At 41.3% G+C, this 24,070-nt stretch overlaps 1 protein-coding gene across 1 annotated transcript in view; it reads right to left on the bottom strand.

Annotated features, from left to right (window-relative positions):
• LOC111870640 (carboxypeptidase N subunit 2) overlaps window positions 1-24,070 on the bottom strand; it is a 364,124-nt gene that overhangs the window by 4,573 nt on the left and 335,481 nt on the right. Inside the window, exon 5 of the mRNA XM_023863101.2 lies at window positions 1,315-1,933. Coding sequence (XP_023718869.1) covers window positions 1,315-1,932 — 618 coding nt within the window. The 5' untranslated portion in view covers window position 1,933. The remainder of the gene's footprint in view (window positions 1-1,314; window positions 1,934-24,070) is intronic.

Genomic DNA, 24,070 nt, shown 5'->3' with positions numbered 1-24,070 from the left:
AGTGGAAGGCTCTTGTAACACCGTAATGCACCTTCGGGTTCCATAAAATGCTGCGAAAATCCTGTGTAACTGCACAATTGGCGGCTTCTCAAGAATGGCTCAGCTCCATGAATGAATGAATTGAAATTACGTGAACTTCCTGACCCGTAATAGGTACTGTTATAACGTAGAACTATCGAACTAGTTAATAACTTATTTCACAGTTCGAAATAAACAGTTTAGCCAAAGACTGATAGTAATATTATTAAATGATGCAATTACAATTTTCGGTAGAGAACTCATTTATAAATTCGGATTTCTCAAATCTTACACCAAGTAGAAAAATACCGAACGTCATGGTCTAAGATTCCTGCTTCGCACTCGGGAAGTCTTGGGTTCAGATCTCCGTATGGAGACCGACTCTCTGAATTAAGGTATTTCATGGTTCTCTTCAGTCCCTCCAACTAAATAACGGAATAATAACTTATTAGGCCATAATCACTCCCCTAATATTTTTTTTCCGAATTCACTATCATCAACAATATTCTATCATTTGCGCTGTGTAATCTTATCAATTATAATAATCCAAGAAAGACGAAGGAAGACTAGCTGTTTGCCAAGTTTTTGCATTTAATGGATAAAACTGGAAGCCGGGATAGCTCAGTCGGTATAGCGACTGGCTACGGGCTAGAGGACGAAGGAGTCGGAGATCGAGTCTCGGTGGGGCAAATTTTTTCTCTTCTCCACGGCGTCTAGGTGGTCCAACCAACCTCCTATCCAATGGGTACCGAGGGCTCTTTCCTCAGGGGTAAAGCGGCCGAGGCGTGAAGCTCTCCACTTACCTCCAACTAGTGCCGAGTTCAAGAAATGTGGATCTATGTATCCACTCCTTATACAACACCATTATGTCGTAAAGCTTAATTATGTGCAGTGACAACTTGACCTATTACCTTTTGCCATAATGGATAAAACTGAGTGTTATATGCGTAGAATGGAAACTCCAGTACATCATACGTATTGTGATTTTATCGACTGTGATACTATATAATCTTATAGACAGACACGTATGTTTCGGAGACACATTGCTACTTCCGTCTTCAGGGTTGAAATTTGTAGAATAAAAATGGCAGATTCTAATGAATGCGGTCACTCCGACCGACGATAAGGGATAGAGGAGATGGAGCCCAATCGGAAGACTGAGGCAAAATGTTCCTCCGAAATGTCAATATCAACCTACAAGACTATACGGTGACAGTCCAGAAGACCAAAGTCTGAAACATCAGTGTCTTGATAATCTCTAGACTCATTTCGGTTCAACATACCAATGTAACTCACCTGAACATCTTTGAAGACCTCCGGGTTTAGCTCCATAAGCCTGTTTCCGCTGAGATCCAACTGATGCAACTTGCCAAGCATCAGAAATAGTCTGGGAACAAGTTCTGTGATCCTGTTGCGGGCTAGAGACAAAACTCTGAGTTCGTGCAGATATCTGAACGTGCCACTTGGCATGGACTCGATCCGATTGTCATCTAGATGCAACTCCAGGAGATTCGCAAGGCCACGGAAATTATAGTCCAGAACGTGAGAAATGTTATTCTGCGTGAGGTTCAGCTTCTGAAGTGTTGGCACTCCCCAGAATGAATGTCTACCAATGGCAGGTATGTTTGACCGCACTATGTGTAACTCTTCTAGCCTGCTGAACTGCTGGAAAATTGGACCAATTGTGAGAAAATTCGGATTATCAGCAGGCGCTGTTATTAGTATCACTTCAACTTGTTGGTCCATGGAGTGTATAGGAATTGGATGTATCAGGCCTCCTCGTGAGCACGTGACCTGGCGACGGCCTCTGCTGTCCAGGAAACATGAGCATTCTCGGGGGCAGAGTCCACCCCAGCACCACTGTGGTAGGCTTATGAAAAGCACCACCAGGAGAAGTCCAATTCCGCACACCATCCTGAAAAGAAAGGAAATAAAAATAAGGGATTTTAAAGCATTTCCTTCAAAATGCTGCCCAAAACTAAATCCTGACACAGCTTTTCATTCTAATTCACGTTCGCGCATTTGAATGAGATCATTACATATACAAATAATGGAAAATATAGGATAAGGCTTAAGCATATCTAAATGGAGTAATGGATAAGCGGCTATATCCTAATACACAAGCAGACTGATGTCATTCGAAAAAATGAAGGTGAAGAAATAAATATTCAAGTGCAGAGAAAAGAATAAGGAACTTAGACGTCGATCTTTGGGACGCAAAACAAAGGAAGATAATACTGTCTCTGTGCTTAATGAATAAAGAGTACGCCATGAAGACGCATGGGGAGTGGATGTATAGATCCATATTTTCTTCAACTCGGCACTAGTTGGAGGCGAGTGGTCAGTTTCACTCCCCGGCCGATTTACCCACGGAAATAGCCTCCGGTAACCATTGTGTAGGAGGCTGGGTGGCCCCAGAGCCAGCCTGGAAGACGCGGAGAAGAGAACATTTTTGCCCTTGTCAGGATTCGAACTCGGACCCCTCAGTCGTCCAGTGCGTAGCCAGCCGCTATACCGATTCAAAGCAAAGACAGATAGCAGCTAAAATTCTACAAAGTCACGGCAGTGCCGTGCCTGATGTATAACATTAAAATGTTGAATCTCAGGAGAACGGTGAAAAAAGGCTGAAAGACTTGAAGCAGCAGAGATGAGATGTCTACGCTATGTCGCAGGTTATAATGGATAGGGCAAGGAAAGGAGATGCGAAACAAGGTCACAACGAGGAATGAGGAAGCAGAGGAGATACACATGAAAGGGAGAAAGGCTGATTGAAACACCTTCAGAGGATGTCGTCAGAATGAGCTCGCAAACAACTTTTATATTATTATTAACCGATAGGAAGATGTTATCTAGGAGAACGAAGAAGAAGGTGGCTAGATAGCTTCATATTTGAGTACGGAATGGGCCAACAAATTCAAACCTTGCAGGCAATGATGACTATGATGACGATGAGGAGGAGGAGTGGAGGAGGAAGGCCTCTGCAGTTAAGTGTGTGTGCAGTTCGTTTACTTAGACCTGCAGCAGGTCAAGAGAAGTAATTACTGACGTTGAAAGTAAAAGGTAAAATGTAGATTTACGTCATGAAGACGTATGGGTAATTGAGGGCCAGCTTTACGCATTCCTAATCTGTGAACCGGATTTAGGTGAATAATCAGCTTCACATCCTGACCGCCTCCTCCTACCCCCAGAGAATAATCCCCTTGTAGCCCACCGGATAGGATGATGGGCTGAAGCCAGAGCCCTTCTGGACGCTGTGGGAAAGAAAGAAATCTATTTCCCTACCGGAAATCTGACACCGATTCTCCGGTCGTCCGGTTCGTAGTATAGTAGCTATACTTACTGAGCTATCTCCGCTTCTTTTTAATGAAGAATACAAATTTCTTCAGGTGTATGGGTGACTATAGACGGGGTTTTGGATTGGGTGATTGGATTTATTGTACCTTATATATTCGCAACTCGGGACTACAGGAAATACAGTGCTATCGCTTATCTGCGCACTTTATATTTCATCGTTACACACGCGCTAGGTTTCTCGGCCTTCACTAGTCGTATCCTGGCAACGGATTTGTATCAGTCGTACTGTTACTTAAAGTCACATATGAAGTGTTCTCTTCACAGTCTAATTCATTTTTTGCTATTTCTTCTCAGTCACTTTCGACTGCCATCTCCAGAACTCCACCCAGTTCTCAATAAATTTCTCAAACGACTTTCTTTGTTCCTCTATAACACCTCGGCACGGACCACAGAGAAAACACCGCATCTCTGTTCTTGAGAAGACTTGTATACTGATCCATTACCTAGTAGTTGAGTCCTATTTTTGTGCGCCTACGCTTCCGCGGGAATGTTTATCAAGTCGTTGCCTAGTAATGGGTCCATACGTCACAATATGAAGTCAAAGTTAGAGATGTTACTAATCCCCTTATTATGTTTCTAAGACAGCATTTTCTGTGCCAATAATGTGCTTCGAACACCGCCCCCAAACATTATACTTTTACAGTGACGTGTTTATAATGACAAGGGTTTTCTGTGAATGGATCAATAGATGCAGACATTCTAACCGTGCAGATAGAAGGGGAGTGTCCGACTCAGTGCCCCTCACGTTGTACATGTACACCTAACGGAAGTAAAATCAATAAGTAATTCTTCTCATACATACGTACGCCCACACGTACATGACGTCGACATACATACGCAATGTTGTTACACGTCTGTTTGTTTGATGAAAGTTTAGAAACATTTGTCACACTTTTCATTTCAATTACGCAAGATCTGATGTGGGTTTGTACTCGTGCCATTCAGTTGTCTAGGATGTCACTGAAACAAAAGATGACAAGTCCCTGCCGTACGCTAAATACTAAGCTTCAAGAGATCGTACCCAAGTAACAAACGAAATTATTCCTTGATGGCGAATATGTAATATCAAAAGAGACTTATAAAGATAATTATATAAAGACCGGCGACGTTGTGAACATTAGGGGACTATAATAACAATAGAGGCATAAATGGAAATTCACAGTTATTTGTATTGAGATGTGAGAAATACATCGATCTTAATTTGTCATTTCTATAATCGCAGGAACTTTAATTATAGTGATTGTAGGTAGAATTACATTTTATGAAACTCTTTACGCTTTAACTGTGAAAGCTCAGGAAACAAATGCAACACAATGACAGAACACAAATAAGCAGTTAATAAGATAATACAGAGTTCTGACGATGGTGTGTAAGACTCAGAATTACTGGGATTATGGACTTTCCCATCGTCCGTTATTCTAGAGACCAAAAAAAAAAAACACGACGTTTCGGAAACCGGATCTGTTTCCGTTTTCAGGTGAGGGGGAAGACACTTACTTAGTTGGGTCCCTTAGAAAGAGCTAACCTCGATCACTGGGCAGCCCCTCTCGAGTCTAGTTTAGTTGAGTTGAGTCGAGTCTTATGCTACGACTGACGGTCAGTCGGGCAGTGTTCCTTGGAATATAGCACACAACTTGGGCTAACGATCAAATTTTTATTACTGTCAGATAGTTACGGGTTTGATGATATGGGACGCTCTCTCTGTCGAGAGGACGGGCTTGTCGTTTACAACTGAGGCTGGCCCTCGCCAATGCAGTCATTCTTGGGTCCGAGTCCCGAGGGGATTCGCGACAATATTTTACTGTCTCAGATTCGAGACAAGTAAATCAGTAACATGTTTCGGCCTTGTAGACTGTGAAAGGATTGTTCTTTATTTTAAAATGTCATTAAGAACACAATTAATTGCAATATGTTTCATCCTTGTAGATTGTGAACTGTCTGTCCTTTATTTTAAAATGTCATTGAAACTACGTTTAATTACAAATGATTTGACCTTGTAGACTGAACGGTCTCTCCATTAATTTGAAATGTCATTAAAACCACATTTAATTGCAATATGTTTCCGCCTTGTAGACTATGTAAGGCCTCTTCTTTATTTTAAAATGTCATTAAGACCACAATTAATTACAAATATTTCGTCTCTGTAGACTATGAACTGTCCGTCCTTCATTTTAAATACTATTAAAATCACATTTAATTGCAACATAGTCAGTCCTTGTAGACTGTGAACGGTCTCTCCTTTATTTTAAAATGTCGTTAAAACCACATTCGATTGAAACGTGTTTCGGCCTTGTAAACTGTGAAGGGTCTCTCCTTTTTTTTTTCCAAATGACATTAAAACCACATTTAATTGCAACATGTTTCGGCCTTGTAGACTGTGAAGGGTCTCCCCTTTTTTTTTCCAAATGACATTAAGACCACATTTAATTGCAACATGTTTCGTCCTTGTAGACTGTGAACTGTCTGTCCTTTATTTTAAAATGTCATTGAAACTACGTTTAATTAAAAATATTTCGTCCTTGTAGACTGTGAACTGTCTGTCCATTGTTTTAAAATGCCATTAAAACCATTTTAATTGCAAGCTATTTAGCCTTTGTAGACTGTGAAAGGTCACTCCTTTATTTTAAAATGTGATTAAAACCACATTTAATTGCGACGTGTTTGTGTTGCATGAAAGACATAAATGTGTGAATGAGGAGGGACAATTGCTTTGGGCTAGCTGGCCTGGAGAGGAAAGCTCTCTGGAGCTGCCGTTCTCACTATGCACGGGTTTTATTCCCGTGGGCTTAGTATAAGCATATCCGTAACACAATGTAGCTCTTGCGAAGCTGATAGTCAATCATGTGGGCAAGTAATTCCCACTTTTATGGGAAAATGGAGTTTACTGCTGTATCCCAAAAATGAAGACAGTTGTCTTTATCCTGAGTCAGCTTAAAGAAGTCTACATCCTCACGCCCTATTTATTTAAGATTCTTTTTAATATCAGCTTCCCATTTAACTCAGTGTTTACAAAGTTGAACAAATTCTTTAAGCTGTCGAATTAACATTTTTGTATATTAATCAGGTTTTTCATTTGTGCTGCATTCCTCGCCCATCTCATTCTCTTTTATTTCGCCATCATAATAATATTCTGTGACGAATGCAAATTATGTAGCTCCTAATTGCGAGATGTTCTGCAATCTCCTCTTGTTTCCTCTCTCGTAAGTACGAAGCGGTTCGTTCTCAGACAGCCTGAATGAACTTCTTTACATTATCACGGTGGTACGCAAACTGGGTTGCACGTACCGAAGTGGTGCGCGAAATATTGAAACTGATGAGAGTAAAAATTAAGGGGATGTTCCAGAACATAACTACCAACTGATAAGGTTCTGGATATATTTATTTATCTTATAAGATTCACAAAAATAAGGGTTAGCAGTAATTATGCGTTCAGATATCTTAAGATGATTCAGATTTGGAGTTTAATTACTGCACGTGTTACTTTTTATGAAGCTCATACCGTTACACAGTAACGGATATTCGCTCGATTCTTGGCAACTGAAATTGAACAGGTAAAAAGAAATGCAAAATGCACTCGTTACAGCTCTGAGTATTGAATCGTACTGTGGTCTGAGTTCATAAGCAAAACCCAACGCCATAGGACGTAATTTGTGCAGCTGTGAGAGAGTGTATCCGTGGATTATGAAAGACGATTGAAAGTTATATGAATATACTGGACCAAACTAATTCTGTAGTGAATTACGAGCTGCTTTTTAAAATTATCTGCTCCTTAGTATATTAATAACTAATTAAAATTCCTATTTTGTTGACCTAACGATCCACCCAGCCGACCAATTCCCACAGTGGGACGCGTCCAATCGCTTGAGAAACACTCACGTAAACTATTTCTCCGAGGTCAAGCGGCCGAAGCTTACACCTATTGCGTGCCGAGGGTAAGAATATACGGAGGTCTATCTCCATTCCTTAATATGTCATCAAATCATTGTTTTTAATGGCAGGAACAGTTAGCCACGATCGTGCTATAGCTCAGGCATGTAATCGTCGGCTTCCCATCGCTGCGGTCCGTGTTCGAACCCAGTCAAATCATATGGGACCTGTGGTTGAAAAAATGACACTAGGGCAGTGATGTTGATACTTTGGGCGCAACCGGTTCAGCACTGGTTGGTTCTACAGGGATTTCCGAGTATTTTCTGATCCTTCCTTCCCACTGAGTAAATTCTGTTAGTCACTGTTACACCCTATTATTTTCGAAGTATATCATAGCCAAAGGTAGCATGATTACTTCGGGAGGGAGCATGACGAAAATCGAAGATCAAATGTCGCGAGAATTAATCTTTTCACTTTCAAAAATACTAGAGTGACCTCTCCCCATCGTAGTCTCTGGTGATTAATCAGAATCTTTGTATGGAGCGCGAAATATTTTTCTTGTGCCAGTGGTGGAGTCAGAAAATAAAACTTTAGGAAAGACTGCCTTATGATGACGGATAAGTTTCACGCCCGTAAGAAAGGAGGCAATATCTAAGCAGCGGATAAAGAAATAATAAACTTAAAGAAGACTTTCTCTCAATTCATTCTATGCTTAATAAATTATTTAGTTAATGCGACGTTGTTGAATAGTAAGTTTACGTGCCAAGCTAACTTCTTCGGTGAAATTAAAAACACATTTCTTGATTCATTTGATGAAGTTAGTTCATGTCACTCGTATAATTAGAGCTAATGAGAGCACTGTTAGGAGTTAGGCTTTCCGATCTGAAGATGTTCGAAGGGTTCTAAAGCCTTGTATTCCTGTAAAAGTCAGTCGGTGTTTCTGTGGAACATATATCCTCTATCTTCAGGCTCAAAACATAAGACAGTCGAAATCAGCATGAAGCAGGCAGCAAACTTTTGCTGTGCTTATCGCATGTTTCATACTGGTTTCTTGCATGGCTTACTCGGCCATCAAGAGAGCCGATGTGTACCTCAGCAACTTCAGCTGACTTTCAAAGAACTGCATGACGTCATGTCACAGAAGACAGAACAATTCAGACGAAGCTGTCAGATATTCGCGCAAGATTCCGGTCGATCCTTCACTGTTCGGTGAAATAATGCATACAACATGGAAACGTTTGCAGCGCCGTCGCTTGTACTTTTGTCCCTTGAGTCGGATAATAATGGATGGATTTCCATTTAGCTTTCAACTGACATTCGTAGATGTAAGACACATTAATCAACAAGAAATACTAGCATTGGAATAACATCTTTCATGTCCTCTTCTCACAAATCAGATGGTAATGTGAAAGTAGTGATCAACTGCTACGCAAATAAGGTAAGTTAAATGAATATTATTTGGGAATTTCTTTATTTTGTTCCATCACCGCAATAGGTAGTGTGAACACATTCATTCGTCGTTTCTTAGAATATTGTCACGTGTTGGGTAGGTCACGCGACAAGTAACTTCACGCCATCTTGAATGTAGCGAATTTATTGAACACTAGCTCTTACACTTATACAATTCACAGTTTCACAATTAATGCCACCTGCAGTATCACAATTACTTCTCCTGCTGAAGTCACTGCCATTCACGCCATACAACTCAATAACAGTGGACTTCAACTCAATCCGGCGAATGCTAGACTGCAACTGACTGGTTACTCTCTCTCACTGACAAATACTCCTGTTATGTAGCTTCCACACTGACAACACAGAAAACAGTTACGTGATAGCTTTTTTTTTTCTGTGGCGCTACAGCCCCAATTTGGGCCTAGACCTACCTCCATGAAACTCTCCGTTTCACTTCGGTTTACTAGATCTTACACATTCGGTAGGACTCCTTGGGTGAGTGATCAGCTCGTCGCAAGGCCTCTACCTGTAGACAAACACAGAAAAAAGCACACAAACATCCATGCCTGAGTGGGATTCGAACCCACGGTCCCGGCTTCCGAGCGAGCGAAGACAGTGCATGCCTTAGACCGCTCGGATACCGTGACCGGCACGTGAAAGCTTTCACCGTTGCGTAAACGCCGAGTTTACCAACTGCCTAGCAAGTCGCTGCACGGGCTCCCCTGTTGCGTGACGCCGTGTTTACAGGCGTTGCTGGGCAACGCTGCCAAGAGTTGTTTATTGCTGCGTAGCAACCAGCGTGCTTTGGCTCGGCTCGGCACGGACAAACAGAGCTTTCCTTACTGTTGCGTAACCTCGTTTCCACTGTTGCGTAACTTGGGAACCGACCGTTTTTCAAGGGTCTGTCTTCGTAGTAATTCGTTCCATCTCCCGTTGCCCAGCAACGGTTAGGCAGGTCACAATATATTTCGGCTCATTCGGCCATTATCAGGTATTTGAGTTTCCTGCAATCATTTATATTCGTCTGCTAGTATTCTGATGGGTTAATTAGCTGACATATATTTAGAAACGGTGAATGTATGGTGTGTCCATACTATCTACTGCGATGACGGATAAAAATAAAGATGTATGATTTGAGTTTTTCACGGCGGTGACTAAGACTACTTTCTTCTTAAAGCAAAGTGTGTAGAATATTGACAGCGCTGTATTACCTGTAGTCCAGAAATCTGCGAATGTATGAAGTACAATAAATATAATAATCCGATCCAAACCTGTCTTATAAGTCACATCTTCACGTGACAACATAATATTTCTAATTATTTCGAAAATTAATACCACATTATAAAGCTTTTATTTTTTAGTAAAATGGCTCTAGTTACGGACTCCAGGAATTCCTCGTATATTTGTTTCATGGTAGTAGAGACATGGGCTGTGTTTTTAGTGGTGTATTTGTTTAGATCATGGAATATTAAACTTCTGGAATGACGCCGTAGATATTATGCAACATATGGAGAAATTAACATTAAGTACGATAAATCAGTATAAATAATGGGACCGTTATTCGCATCTTTGTTTAACCAACTTAAAACTCACCCACAGTGAGCCGGGATGGGACAGTCAGTGAAGTGACTGGTTACAGCTGGGCGACCGGCGTTCGGTTACTGGCAGAAGCAAATAATTTTCTTCTTACCAGCAGGTTGAGACAAACTTTGGGCACACCTTTATATATAGCGGATTTCACAGACCAATATTTGTGGAACTTTTGCACCTTTCGTTCCACCAGCTAATATGCCGCTCCTCCGAAGCCGTAGTTCCATGACAGTAAACTCAAAACACCACTAGTCCAAGAATATCTTTTTACAATTATGTGCATTTCAGTGCAACAGTCCCACAGTAGGACGCTTCCCAGCGCTTGAGAAAGATTTTCGTAGACTATTCCTCCAGGAGATCGGCCGTAGCGTAAGATAACCACTCTTATGTATTCGTGCCGAGGCTAAGAATACATAGAGTTCTACCTCCGTTCCCAAGTATGTCTTTTAACTCATAGTTTTTAATCACAGGGACAATGAAACACAACAGTACTATGACTCAGGCAGTTAGTCGTCGGCTTCCCGTTCCTGAGGCTCTTGTTCAATCCTATGTCAGGTCATTTGGGATTTGTGCTGGATAAAATTGCACTAGAACAAGTTTTATCCAATTACGGCGGTTTCCTCTCCAATCCTTATTCCACTATATTCATTAATAAGCCTATCATCGACGCTTTATAGCCTCAATACTGACAGCGTCGTTAAATAACCTAAGAAAGAAAGACAAGGAATCTTTTGGCGAGGTTAGCATTGTCCGAAGAAACTTTTGGGCACCCCTGGATTAGCTAAATCTAATTTCTTGTGCAAAATTTGTAAGAGGGCTTAAAATCCCCTCTGAGTGATTGTTAAAGCGGCACACCGCTGAGATATTTCACGCTCAGTGTGGACAATATGCATTATGAATACATGCAGGTCAACAGACGGCCGCTGTTAGCTAACAGGCATCTGCAAAGGGAGAGGAAGAGGGGTGGAGACCCTTGCAGGAACTGGAGATGGCAGGCAACACATTACTCAGACGCGCAAGGGGTTACTAGTTGTCATACTGAAGAGAGAAGCTGCCAAAATGCTTTGGCAGACTTTTAAATACTGCAGTCATAATAGTTGGAAACGGAAGAATAATTTCGTAAAATTATTTCCGTATAATCGTGACTTCACAGTAAGAAATAACAGGCAGATCCTAATTACGTAATTATATTATACGAAACTTTCGGAGAAGCGTGATGCTGTGATGGAAATATCTTAAAGCATTTCATTGGTCATATATATTCCGGAAAAATAACCAAGGTTCCACTATTCCAATTCCCAGCACATTTCTTCCAGCTTATATTAATCGTTTCCTGGCTTCACGAACAGAGCCAAAAGGGTTTAACAGAGCTGAAAAGAGAAGCTTTTTCGTTGCACTGTAAAAAATGGTTAAAAGTTGGATAAATGATAGGAACAAGACAGTTATATTTTCACGTATTTAAACCAAGGTTTTCTTCCAGAACCCGATAGTCGTTAGTGATAGAGTAATTCCCCGCAACGAAACTGGAAAATTCATCACCACATTAAGAGAAAGATCATAGTTGCGCCTTACCCTCTGAAAGTTGAATTGAATCAATAACGACATATAATTATTTCTCCAAAATTATTTATGATATTGTCCCCTATGATATTGTTGGGATTGAAGAATTCAGAGTTACTATTTTGTTTTTCTACCCGTAACTTTGTCTCTCTTTGTGGTAGAACAACTTAGATTGGCAGTGCTTGAGATCGGGGTAGTGAGGAGCATATCTGGATACTAAGAGTTACAGAAAACATGTGGAGAATATTAATAGTTTGTACTCTTCAACAAATAAAGGAATATATAGATGGGCAGGGCATATAGCATGCATGATAAAGATAGGAAACGGATACAGAATTTTAATTGAAAAATCGAAGAGAGCTTTTGTATACGTAAGCATATAATAAGTTTATATTAAAATTGATCTTAAAGATATAGTGCATGAGATTGCGGATTAAATTTATCTGCACAATATTCGTCTTCCAGACACAAAATGACTCCTCTTGTAGGATGTGAGTGTCCCGCAGAGATGGTTGTGGAGATCCCCGTCTGCTGTGATATAATGCTGTGTAGTCCGTTGAACACGGCGATATATCCCAACAGATGGGGATCTTCTCTTATATTTGAAAATAAGTAAGTGGCCATTCCTTCCAGCGGTCTACATATATAAGTACATATTTATTTACAATACAGTATAATTGACTTTGTCACTGGGCAAAAAGTCGCATTTAAATATAGATTCTCCTTTATTTACAGCCCTATGACTTCAGCCCTGATGCCTTTGTAAAACGTGGGAAGATACTTTAAAATACTCGCGCGCAACATGTTTGTGCTTGAGATAAGATGTTTTGCTTTATTTATAAAAGAACAGCGGAAACTCGAATCCACTAATTAATTTTTAGAGGCACTGAGGGAGCGATTGAACCAGAAAACGTTTGCTACGCTTACATTTTTTGCAGCTTATTTAAATGCACATAGTTATGATTTCTTAAGACAGTAATTTTTACGGTTTACACATTTATTGGTAAAATTAGAGCTTCATTCTAGACAACTGATAACATTTGATCTGAGAAATGGGAACACAGATGAACGCCTTACGCTGTGTTTCAATCCAACGTAGTTGCAACAGGAATAACTCGGCAGTAAATATTACAATTTTCGCAAGATGATTTTAAAAATTTCCATGGTCTCAAGTATGTCTTATTACCAGGGTTTCCAGTTAATAAATTTCGTACATATGTAGCGTATCATTCTCAATATATATGAAAAATGATGAAACGTTGAGACGAAAGCTATGAAATTACGAATTTCGGGTTACCATAGCAACGAGTTGTCGAGCTTTACCACGTTACATAAAATTAAGTTATGCAGTAGGTCACAAACGAGAGAGCAGTTATTTGTGTCAGTGTATAACATCTATTCTGTGAGTATTGATAATATTTTGATGCGTATAAAAAGTAAAAGTAAAGCCATCCTTGTAACAGGCCGCAGAGGCCCGTAGGTTTGTGAGACGTCGAGGCTCACACATTTTCTAGACATTCGATTCACAGATGGCTATGAGGCTGTCAGCCTTAAGCGCCGGCCGCCCTCTACCACCCAGGAAGATTCCTGCTACTCGTTTCTTTCAGAGGCTGAGTCAACCTCAAGACCATGGTGTGGTTACAAGGATTAGATCGATTGAAAAATCCAACGACCTCATCGGGGGTCGAACCCGCTACCTTCCTGCTTGTATCATAGTGCCTCAACCAACAACGCTATCGCGTATCCCTTTTGGATGGGCATGTAAAATAAAATATATTACATGATGAATATAAATTAAGACTGGCTATTTATGTGTGTTCTTCATGGTAGATGGCCTTAGATGTTTGTCTCTACGTGTCATTCTGTAACATGTAAGACTAGAAAAGAATGCTGCTGAAAGCTGAGAAAGCTAACAGTATGAAGGCTGACGTAATAAATGGTGAAACTCTACGCTGAATTCTGTGTGTGTTACGCTAGTAAAAATATACGCAAAATAATAGTATAACACATCTCATTAAAATACATGTCGCATCCATATTTCGTTTCAAGGACTCCTCCGGGACATTTGCGTGTAAACAGTTCGATAAAACAAGTAAACATCTAATGCTGGTCATATACGTTCAGACATTAATTAGAAAATATAATAAAACTAGTGAAATGAAGTAATGGTTTCTAAATCAGGGCTCATGTCTACGTGTTTATGTATCCAACTGGCCGGTTCCGAGCCCTCATTGTAGGCCCTGCTAATGAATTGTTTGAGTTGTATAAGCAGTAATTAATAATTACGCATAAAACTGATTAACTAGTCGTGTCATTTTGACTTTAGAAGCTGAAGACCACTTACACCAAACAGGCATTAGGCACATCCTGAGCCAGTTTTTATAGGATATGTCATATTTCGTTCTGTCTTCGACGGGAACTTCCAAGAAGTTTCCACACTAAACTTCTATATGCAGTCCACGAATTTTCCACCCTAGCCTTTTAATTATCTCTCTATTGAGGACAGGTGTACTAGGTGACTGGAACACGAAATTTATAGCTTATGTAATATCCAAAACTTACGTACTTACTTACTTACTCACTCATGGAATTGAGCCCTTCTTGAGGAGCCGCCAATTCTGCAGCTACTCAAGAATTTCCCAGCATTTTATGGAACACGAAGGTTCATCACCGTGTTCACAAGAGCCCTCCACTGGTCCCTATCGGTTGTCTAGAAATAAGGCACAGGCGTTGTAAAAATATCCGAAACTACTGATTTATATTGTCCTCTTTAGGCTTTAATGTTCTCCTGTCCATTTTGTTTAAATTAGTATGAAGGCAAACGGTGCCTGTATCAGGCCCTGGAGGCTCATAGGGTTGAGACTTTGAGGTTTTCATATTTTCCAGACAATCGACTCAAAGATGGCGGTGAGGTTGTCAGCCAACACAGTAATTTATGTTTCTTCCCCGCTAGAATACGTTTCACACAGGCAGCGATGAGGACGGGACAGACAAAACAATGTTAATAAAATGTAACAGTTAAAATTATCCCTGTACTTAAGTTTCGACGCAGGATCTTGAAGGAGTAACGGTACAGTCACAGTGACTGTGGAAATGTTCTGCTGGTGATTATGTTAATTGAAGGCTCTGCATGCCTTGAGTGAGTTTGTGCCGTTGCAATTTCAATACTTGTGCAGTACATTAAAGACAAATGTAACATTTTCCAAGTTCTTATTAAGTAAACACCAAGCCACGAAGACGTGTGTAGGAGTGGAGGTTTCGCTTCATCATCCTTGACCTCGGATTCAGGCCCCAGCCGCTTTAACCCGGGTGAAAGTTGCCCCGCTACCCATTCTATAGGAGGCTGGGTAGGCCCCAGAAATGGTCTGGTCTCTCAGTAGAAGTGACAAATCTCTTCCTTCTGCCAGGAACCGAACCCAGATTCTTCGGTCGTCGTGCCCACAGCCTAGTCTTTGCACCGACTGAGATATTCCTCAGCAGGTCTAATCGTTGTTCTCACCGTAGTAGCATAGACTAAGTTACCTATAACATTGTATTTACAATGCACAAAGAATTGTGTTAGTGTGGTGTAATAAACGTAGCACGAGCAACATAATCTAAGTTGTTTAATTGCGTTCAGCCATTTTTGCACACTTACGGGAACAGGAGTTACACTTATGTCAACACGTCTTTACAATTTCCAAATTTCTTGTTTCGCGTATTTGCTCAAGGCCAAAACTATGAAGCCAGCAGACAGCCATTGCTAGGGAACGACTCTGCAAACACGAACAATGGAGTAAGTGGGAATTGTTGTTCTCTACGCGATTCTAGCCGATAGCTACATGATGCAACAACAGAAGAGCTATTAGAAGATGTTTTCTATGCGGTCCTTGCCGAAGTTATATGACGAGGCACAGCTGCCCTTAACAGTCAGCCCGAGTAAAGTCTGAATAAATTCCGAGTAGAGACTGAGTCGAGAAAGTGTCTGCAGTCAGACAGTCATTTAAGCGTTGGAACTGAGAAGTGAGAAGCCGGTAGCTGAGGCTGGGGGCAGTTGGGGAACCCAGAGGAAGGGGAACGTCCGCTTTTCCCAACAGCTGTTAAGAAGCGCAGTGAAGACCGTGAGTGAGAACACTGGTCTCTGTGTTAGTGATTTGTAGAATGTAGTCACTTGTTAGTTTGAGAGTTCAATAAATCCAATTACCAATATAAATCCCGTCTGTAGTCACTCTATCACGTGGATATATATACAAATCAAAGAGATTTCCGAGGGGACGGAGAATGAAAAAGGGCAGTGAATTAAAAATGTGCACAGAGATGAAGAGGCAAAACATTTTTGAAACTAAGTAAGGTCACACAATGAATTCTGCCTGCGATGTGCTGTGAGTGCGTAAAGTAATGAAGTCAGATTTAGAAAAATAAAAAACATAGCTGGCCTCCTTTTTAGCTGTAAAAGTAATTTCGTTCCTCATTCACTTACTTCCCACGCGACTGGAATAAAGAAACGCGTACTTAATGTGTGGCAACTTTCATGACATTGGTACTCCCTGTAGATTTATTCTAAACGATGCCGTACCAACTGCGAAATGCTTATAAAATTAGTTTATACTAAAGTGGTAAACACAGTTTACTTGCCTGTGGTTCTGTGTGGGTGTGAAACTTGGCCTCTTACATTAAGGGAGGAACACAGACTGAGGGTGTTTGAGAACAGGGTGTTAAGGAGAATATTTGGGCCGAAAAGAAATGAAGTGACAGGAGGCTGGAGAAAACTGCATAATGAGGAGCTTCATAACTTGTACTCTTCTCCAAGTATAATTAGAATGATCAAGTCAAGGAGGGTGAGGTGGGCAGGGTATGTAGCACAAATGAGGGAGAAGAGGAAAGCATATAGGATTTTGGTGGGAAAGCCAGAAGGAAAGAGAACACTGGGAAGGCCAAGGCGTAGGTGGGTGGACAGTATTGAAATGGATCTTAGAGAGATAGGATGGGATGGTATGGATTGGACTGATCTGGCTGAAGATAGGGACCAGTGGAGGGCTCTTGTGAACACGGCAATGAACCTTCGGGTTCCAAATGCTGGGAAGCTCCTGAGTAGCTGCACAATTGGCAGCTTCTGAAGAAGGGCTCCGCTCCATGAAAGAGTGAGTGTGTGAGTGGTAAATACAGGGAAGGATGCGACATCATTATCTGTCAATTTACTACTTCGGTGTTGGCCTTTACACCTGGTGTAAGATAGCCGGCACCGGTGTTAGGGTTAAATCATATGCTCCTTTAATTGAAGTCAGGCACTTTATTATGGCTTGGAAATAACTTAATCTGTCCTAAGAATTGGTTTTCAATTTTAAGGATATAATTGTATGGTGGGAGGAGCAATTGCACAAGCGTGTAGACGTGCTGAATAAGTTGAGCGTATGCAGTCAAAAACTGGAGCAAAGAAATACGGAATTCAAGGGAGAAGCAAAGGGGAGTTTTCGATATGTTACAAATGCTGTCTTTAAAGTGTACGGTGAATTATGTGGCTTGGCAATGTTAAGCAAAGAAGCCGAGCTATGTTTCACTGTGGTTGTCAGCTCCGCTTGTTGGGGGGCGTGCCCCTGTCTACTGCATTGCAGCATAGAGGTGTTTCTGTCGGCACCAGCCACCCAGGGCTTCTCAAATGTTTCAGCCTTATTTAACTTAACTTTGCACTGATTCCTGTGACAGTGGTCGCTAGTATATTATTCCTCCTTTCAGAGGATATATTTACAAAGCCTGTTTCGGCTCCCGTCAATAATCACATGACCCCTCAACATCTCTTTCTCGTAGAAAGTAATCAGAAGAATATATTTTTTGTAGCCTTTCTTCTGCATTTCTCTCTATATATTATGTCCACTTTAATCTTTGTGATTTTTTTTTGTCTCGTATACTAAATGCATATTAATTATCTTTAAGTTTTCCTTTGAGAAAGCACCCAATTAATTTCGCGGAGCACAATTCATTTTAAAAGTGTTACGCAAAACAGTAAGTTTCAACATATTACATCCTTCTTTAAGTTCTCTTTGTTAGAAACAAAATTTCAATTTAACAAAACATGACATGAACCTTCAGTTTTTTCATGAAAACGTGGTTTACTTTTCCTCAGTGTCTACCTGTGTATAGCCAGTTGATTTTTATCCGATTTAAGTAGTCGGTATGGCCGTTTCCATTTCGTTCTTGAATGGCTATTAGCAGGTTGCTTAAGGACGCATCTTCAGGAGTAGAGGATACGCCTTTACAACATCAAATGTCATGGGATGATGACTGTGATTTGTCCGTACATAAAGATATTGTGACGTATATTTCAATTGCGGTAAACGCGTTCCCGAGGCAGGCGCTCACAACATTTGAAGGATACTCATTCCTGTGTAACTGGCCAATAAACAAGGATTCCTGACAACAGAAGAAAGTATTTTCTATGTTGTCCGCGTCGAGAGTGTTTGCTAGGCAACTGCATGGCAAGACGCCTCTACTGCAATACAGGATCTGTGTTTTCTGCGCTGCGTGATCCGTGCCGCGTAAGAGTCAGTTGTCTGTAGGAGATTACTCGCAGAGTCACACTTCCACCGTGACCCTGCGAGTCATAGAAGGCGACGAAAAGGGAAGTCTCAAATCCTAGTACTATGAGAGTTCTTCTATTGTGGCATGGCGATGCTTCGCGTTGGTAGTCACTTGCGAGTGCTCGTGTTAAGATCAGCCACTTGTAAGAGAACTTCTTTTGGGGGTTTCTGTTGGTCACTGAGTTGGGCACCGTTACGTGATCTGGGAACCACGTCGATGTGTTTAGGTTAGAAGTAGGATAATGTCTTTGGGTCGAGCGATGAGGTTCTCTCCCCAGGGTTTAACAGGCCTTGCTCCGACGAAGAGGATTTTTAGCGAAGAGTCCTTGGGTCACAGTCTGATGTTAATGATACACTCTTTATTTACTGTACTACACGGTTACAATTGGCGTTTGCTTGTAAGTTAATTGTGCCTTGAACATGCTTTAAGATTTACAGCTATTTGTAGCGACACAGCAGAAGATGTAAGTCAGTCTCCCAGCCTGGATACTGATGTCCACTCTCTGATTACACGACTGGTCGTCTAGTAGCATTAATGTAAATACTGGGAGATGACGTTACATCCAGAACTCACTGTTTCCAGATCATTCCCGAAGCTTGCTCTCTCGTCCTTTTATCGAGAATGTTCTGGAGGCCTCTTTTATCAGAACAGGCAGTGGGCTGAGTAATCGTGAACATATCACACCGACGATTAAAAAACCTAGTAGTCTCTTATCTCATATTGCTCATTGCGATTTCTTGGAACAGTTAACGCAAAACTGGGCATAAGTTACGTTTAGTATAAAATTGGTACTAAGTAACAAATATTAACTTTGAAGTTTACGTCGGTAAGTAATGACCGGTTACAATACCAAAGGACTAGAACCCAAAAAAGACTGCCCTGACAAGGACCAGCAGCATATACGAAAGACAGACCGGTCTTCCCTTCAGAAAGGGCGCCCCACAAAAAGCAAGACCGTAACAGTCAAACTGTAATAAATATCTGGTCACGAGCCCCAGATGGGGCTCAACACCAAGACTTACTGGCTGACTAACAGTCAGTTGCAATGTGACTTTGACCTTGACTTGTAGGAGACAGTCACGGAAAGTTAATAGATGAAGCAGAATTAGAAGTCAGCCTGTGAAGACATAGTGTGAGATCAGAAGATATAGATAGTCACAGTGAGATTGTTATTATTCCGTTGCCAGCATACGACTAGTGAAGATTAAAAATTCTAGTGTGTGTGTAACGGTGAACTGTAAATTGAGTAAATCTACAATAGCGTTGCATTGCTGATAAGTTCGCGTTGATTTTGTAAGGTGTTAATAAATCCAATCATCCAATCCACCGCCCTTCTATAGTCACTAATACAACTGACAACATGAAAGTAGGCGGTATTGACCTATATGAAGGTACAGTCCCGTTTCCCGTCAGGAGTTAGAGAAAAATTAGACGAAAGCCTTGTAAAAGTAGCAGCTAACCAGATCGAGACTCGAATATTATATCTCTAAATTTACCACCCCATCAGTTTACTCGGATTTGAGACTTACCTTTCCGCCGCCTCCTACGACTCGCAGGGTCACGGTGTAGGTATTCGACACCGCCTCCACACGGGTAATCTCCTACAGACAACTGACTCTTATATACTCGTAGTTGCGGCACGGACCACGCAGCGCAGAAAACGCAGATCCTGTAGTGTAGTAGAGGCGTGTTGCCACGTAGTTGCCTAGCAAACAGCGCTCTCCGCATGGATTTAAATGGACCATTAGAAGCCTTCAAGAAGCAACTGAAATCTGGGCTAAAGTGGAATAGCCTGTAAGTCCTGGTGCTGCCCTGCTAGTGCAGGTGAAGCAGTTGAGCTTCAAGTATCACTCGCTTCTCCTCCTGAGGAAGAACCCTCAGTACCCACCGGATATGACACTATGTGGACTCCAGAACTGGTTTCTGATTAGTGCAGGGAGAAACTAATGCTTTTGCCCACAGCCTTACAGCCGGTACCTTTAGTAGCTGAGTCGTACTGAATTATCTGTATTACAAAAGAAGTAGCCACCATAAAGTAACCGAATTAAGTTACATGATTTTAGTTCATGTACATTAGTACCAGTTTTTTTTTCTAATTTGCGACATTTATGATTTGATAAAAATAATACCGGAATTAAAAAAGTTAAAGCTATCCCTGTAACAGGCCGTAAAGGCCCATAGATTTGTGAGACGTCGAGGCTCCCACATTTTCTCTAGACAATCGGCTCATAGATGGTGATAAGGTTGTCAGCCTTAGGCGCCAGCCTCCCTTTACCCACAAGGAAGATTCCCAGTACTCATTTTTATTAGAGGATGAGTCGAACTCAGGGTCATAGTGCAGCTGGAAGGGTTAGGAAAATTGAAAAAAATCCACATCATCGGGAATCGAACCCGCTAACTTCCGGCTTGTAACATAGTGCCTCAACCAACGTCTAATATATATTGAACGTAACAGGATTAAAAAAAAAGTGGTTTGAACCTTGGTCTTGCTGATTGAGGAGGACGTGGATCATCCTTCATCCATCCACTTATTCTAAAATTGCTTACTAAATTATTTTGGTTACTGAAATGTGGGGATCGGTCATGTTGCTGGAAATCAGTAAATTTTTAAGGTCAAGGAAAAGCGTAGATTTCTAGCTTGTTAGAATTCACGTTACGGGACGTTTGTTTTAAATTCGCTCAGTGGGGGGGGTGGGGGGTGGAGTCTAACTGGGTCCACTCGGCACGGCGGCCACTGATTGGCCTATTGTACCTGCCCCGGGTGATTATGATGATCGAGAATTTGGTGGAATGAAGATTGGCAAAGAAAACCGAAGGACTCGGAGAAAAACCGCCCCAGCGCCACTTTGTCCACTACAAATCCCACTTGACCAGACCCGGAATCGAACCCGGTTCGCCGTGGTGGGAAGCCAGCGATTAACCGCCAAGTTACAGGTTACTGCATCTACTCAGAACACGGAACGGGCACATAGCATTAGGAGCATCTAATCTCCTGCACTTTATTACTAAGAAGGCGACTCTGCTGGACACATCAGTGGACATGCCAAGGAGAGACAATTTGGCTCTGAGAACTGCCAGTACATAGAGCACACAAGCTATGCGTGGAGCGGGTCGCGACATGTTTCAGTGCATCTGTAGCACATAACAGCAAATCCCGGCCGAACTTTATGAAGTGCCTGATCTGGCTCAGGATAGGGACCGGTGGAGGGCCCTTGTGAATACGGCAATGAACCTTCGGGTTCTGTGAAATGTTAGGAAGTTCTTGAGTAGCTGCACAATTGGCGGCTTCTCAAGAAGGGCTCGGCTCCATGAGTGAGTGAGTGAGTGAGTGAGTGAGTGAGTGAGTGAGTGAGTGAGTGAGTGAGTGAGTGAGTGAGTGAGTGAGTGAGTGAGTGAGTGAATACATGTCATGGGTAATCTTTTCATGCATATTTTGTTCTCATCATATATAGGCCGATATAACCAACTAACTCCACAGAACTGAGTACCTCTTGAAAATCCAACAGTTGGTCAGCTTCTCAAATATTTGCAAACATTTTATGAAATCGGAAGTTCCATTATCGTGTTCACAAGGGCCCGGCAGTTGTCCCTATCCTGAGCCAGATGAATCCAGTGCATACTATCCAATCATATTTGTCTATACACTTATGTATGTATATGTATATCAGTATATATTGTGACGTGTATACCCGTTGCTAGGCAACGACTCGGTAAACAAGTGCCAGCGATAAACACACCTTAACAATAGAAAGGCTGTTTTCTATATGGTACGCTCCATGACCGTTGTTATGCAATGGTGCAGTAAGCACGCATAAAACAATACGGGTCAATAGAAGACCGTGTATTCTGTGGGGTCCCTGCAAAGTGGGTTTAAAGAAGAACTCAAGTGAGCAGCAAAGAGTGAAGAGTCAGGTTTCCGGACGCCACACTGCCGGGATATGAGTTTGGAATTGAATTAATTGGCAGCTGCAGAATAATGGGAGGAAAGTACTGTGACAAGAAGACTCCATGTGTGGTTTGAAATGACAGTGAGACTGTTATAAATCCCTTGCCTGGATAAGACTACTAAAGACTGAGAAACGTAATGCGTGTATAACTGTAAACTGTAAAGTGTGTAAATTAGCGGTAGCACTGTATTACCTGTAATTATGAGTTGAGTGTATAAGTGCAATAAATCCAAACGTCCAATCCAAAACCCACGTTATAAGTCATGCAACAGACTTAAATAGAAACAATATAATTCTATACACACACACACACACACACATATTTTAACACGTGACAATATATATTAGTATATTCCTTTAATTCTAGTTTTCTGAGGTTTTCTTGATTTCTATTCAAACCAGTGCTCTTATATTCTTGTCATATTATCTCCATTTTCTCTCAATATTTCTATAATATGTTTATAATTTTATTCTCTCACTTAAAATCATGTTAATGTTTATTTACCATTTCAATTATTTATATATATATATATATCTAATTTGAATTCTGTATGTGTCCATTTCCGAGTTCCATTATGAAAAACTGCACTGTTAAATTTCACGTGTTCTCCCTCTGTCCCTTCCGGAATTCTTGCCACATAACTTCGAAGTAGGCCACAGCCACTTCCTTCTACATTCTTTCAAATTCACGTTTCGTTGTCATCATACCGTTCCCCGCTACACAATCGTAGATACTGCCAGCGCATCTCTCAAATAACTACAAACAAAAAATTTTACTTATATAAAAAACTCCGTGATCTTAGTCCGCAAGCGAACTATACTGACCGAGCGACTAACGCTTGTCGTCGAAGTTAGTGCCAACGTTTGCGGATAGAGGGTGTCACGTGGTCAGCGCAACGGATTCCCACGGCCGTTAAACTCGGTTTTCTATACTTGAGCCGCTACTTTTCAATTCAAGTAACTCCTCAATTATGCTCAGGAGGCTGAGTGGACCCCGTTCCAGACCCACTACTTCTCAGAAAATCAGGTAGCGCCGGATATCGCACCCGGGACGTCTGGATCTGTAGTCAAGAACTCTGACCACTCGACCACAGAGGCGGTCATTTAACTTCTATACAGAGTGTTTCACGACTTCAGGGCATAACTGCAGAAGGTGATTTCCTAGGTCTTTGTGATCAAAAAAAGTTCACATAAACATGTCCGATTTTGGACGGTTACGGAGTTATGACCGTTTTAAACTCAGAATAGAAGCTAACGATTACTGACAATAAACGGAACAAAATAATAAACCAGCATAATACATGCTACATTAAAAGTATGAATGTAAAGTTAACTTCGTGAAATTACCTTTAATTAGAATTTATTGATGTTTAAAGCTGATTTTCGAAAATGCCACCGCCGGCCGCAACACCGGCTGCCGCTCGGTTGTGAACCGCGCAGGACATACCAACACACCACACCTTAGGTACCTCTCAAGTGTCGAGTTAACGAGAACGCTCTATCTGTAGCTGGCTAAAAATAGCGACCCGTCAGATGATAGACGCGGTTCACACGAGGGCGTGTACGGGAATGAAAAACGGTCATAACTCCGTAACCGCCCAAAATCGGACACATGTTTATATGAACTTTTTTGATCACAAATACCTACGAAATCACCTCCTGCAGTTATGCCCTAAAGTCGTGAAACACCTTGTATATATATCAAATCATCAAATTAATTAATTCAT

Source organism: Cryptotermes secundus, unplaced genomic scaffold (assembly GCF_002891405.2).
Source record: "Cryptotermes secundus unplaced genomic scaffold, Csec_1.0 scaffold558, whole genome shotgun sequence".
Lineage (NCBI taxonomy): Eukaryota > Metazoa > Arthropoda > Insecta > Blattodea > Kalotermitidae > Cryptotermes > Cryptotermes secundus.
The sequence above is the reverse complement of the archived record's forward strand: the minus strand, read 5'-3'. Positions and strand labels throughout refer to the sequence as shown.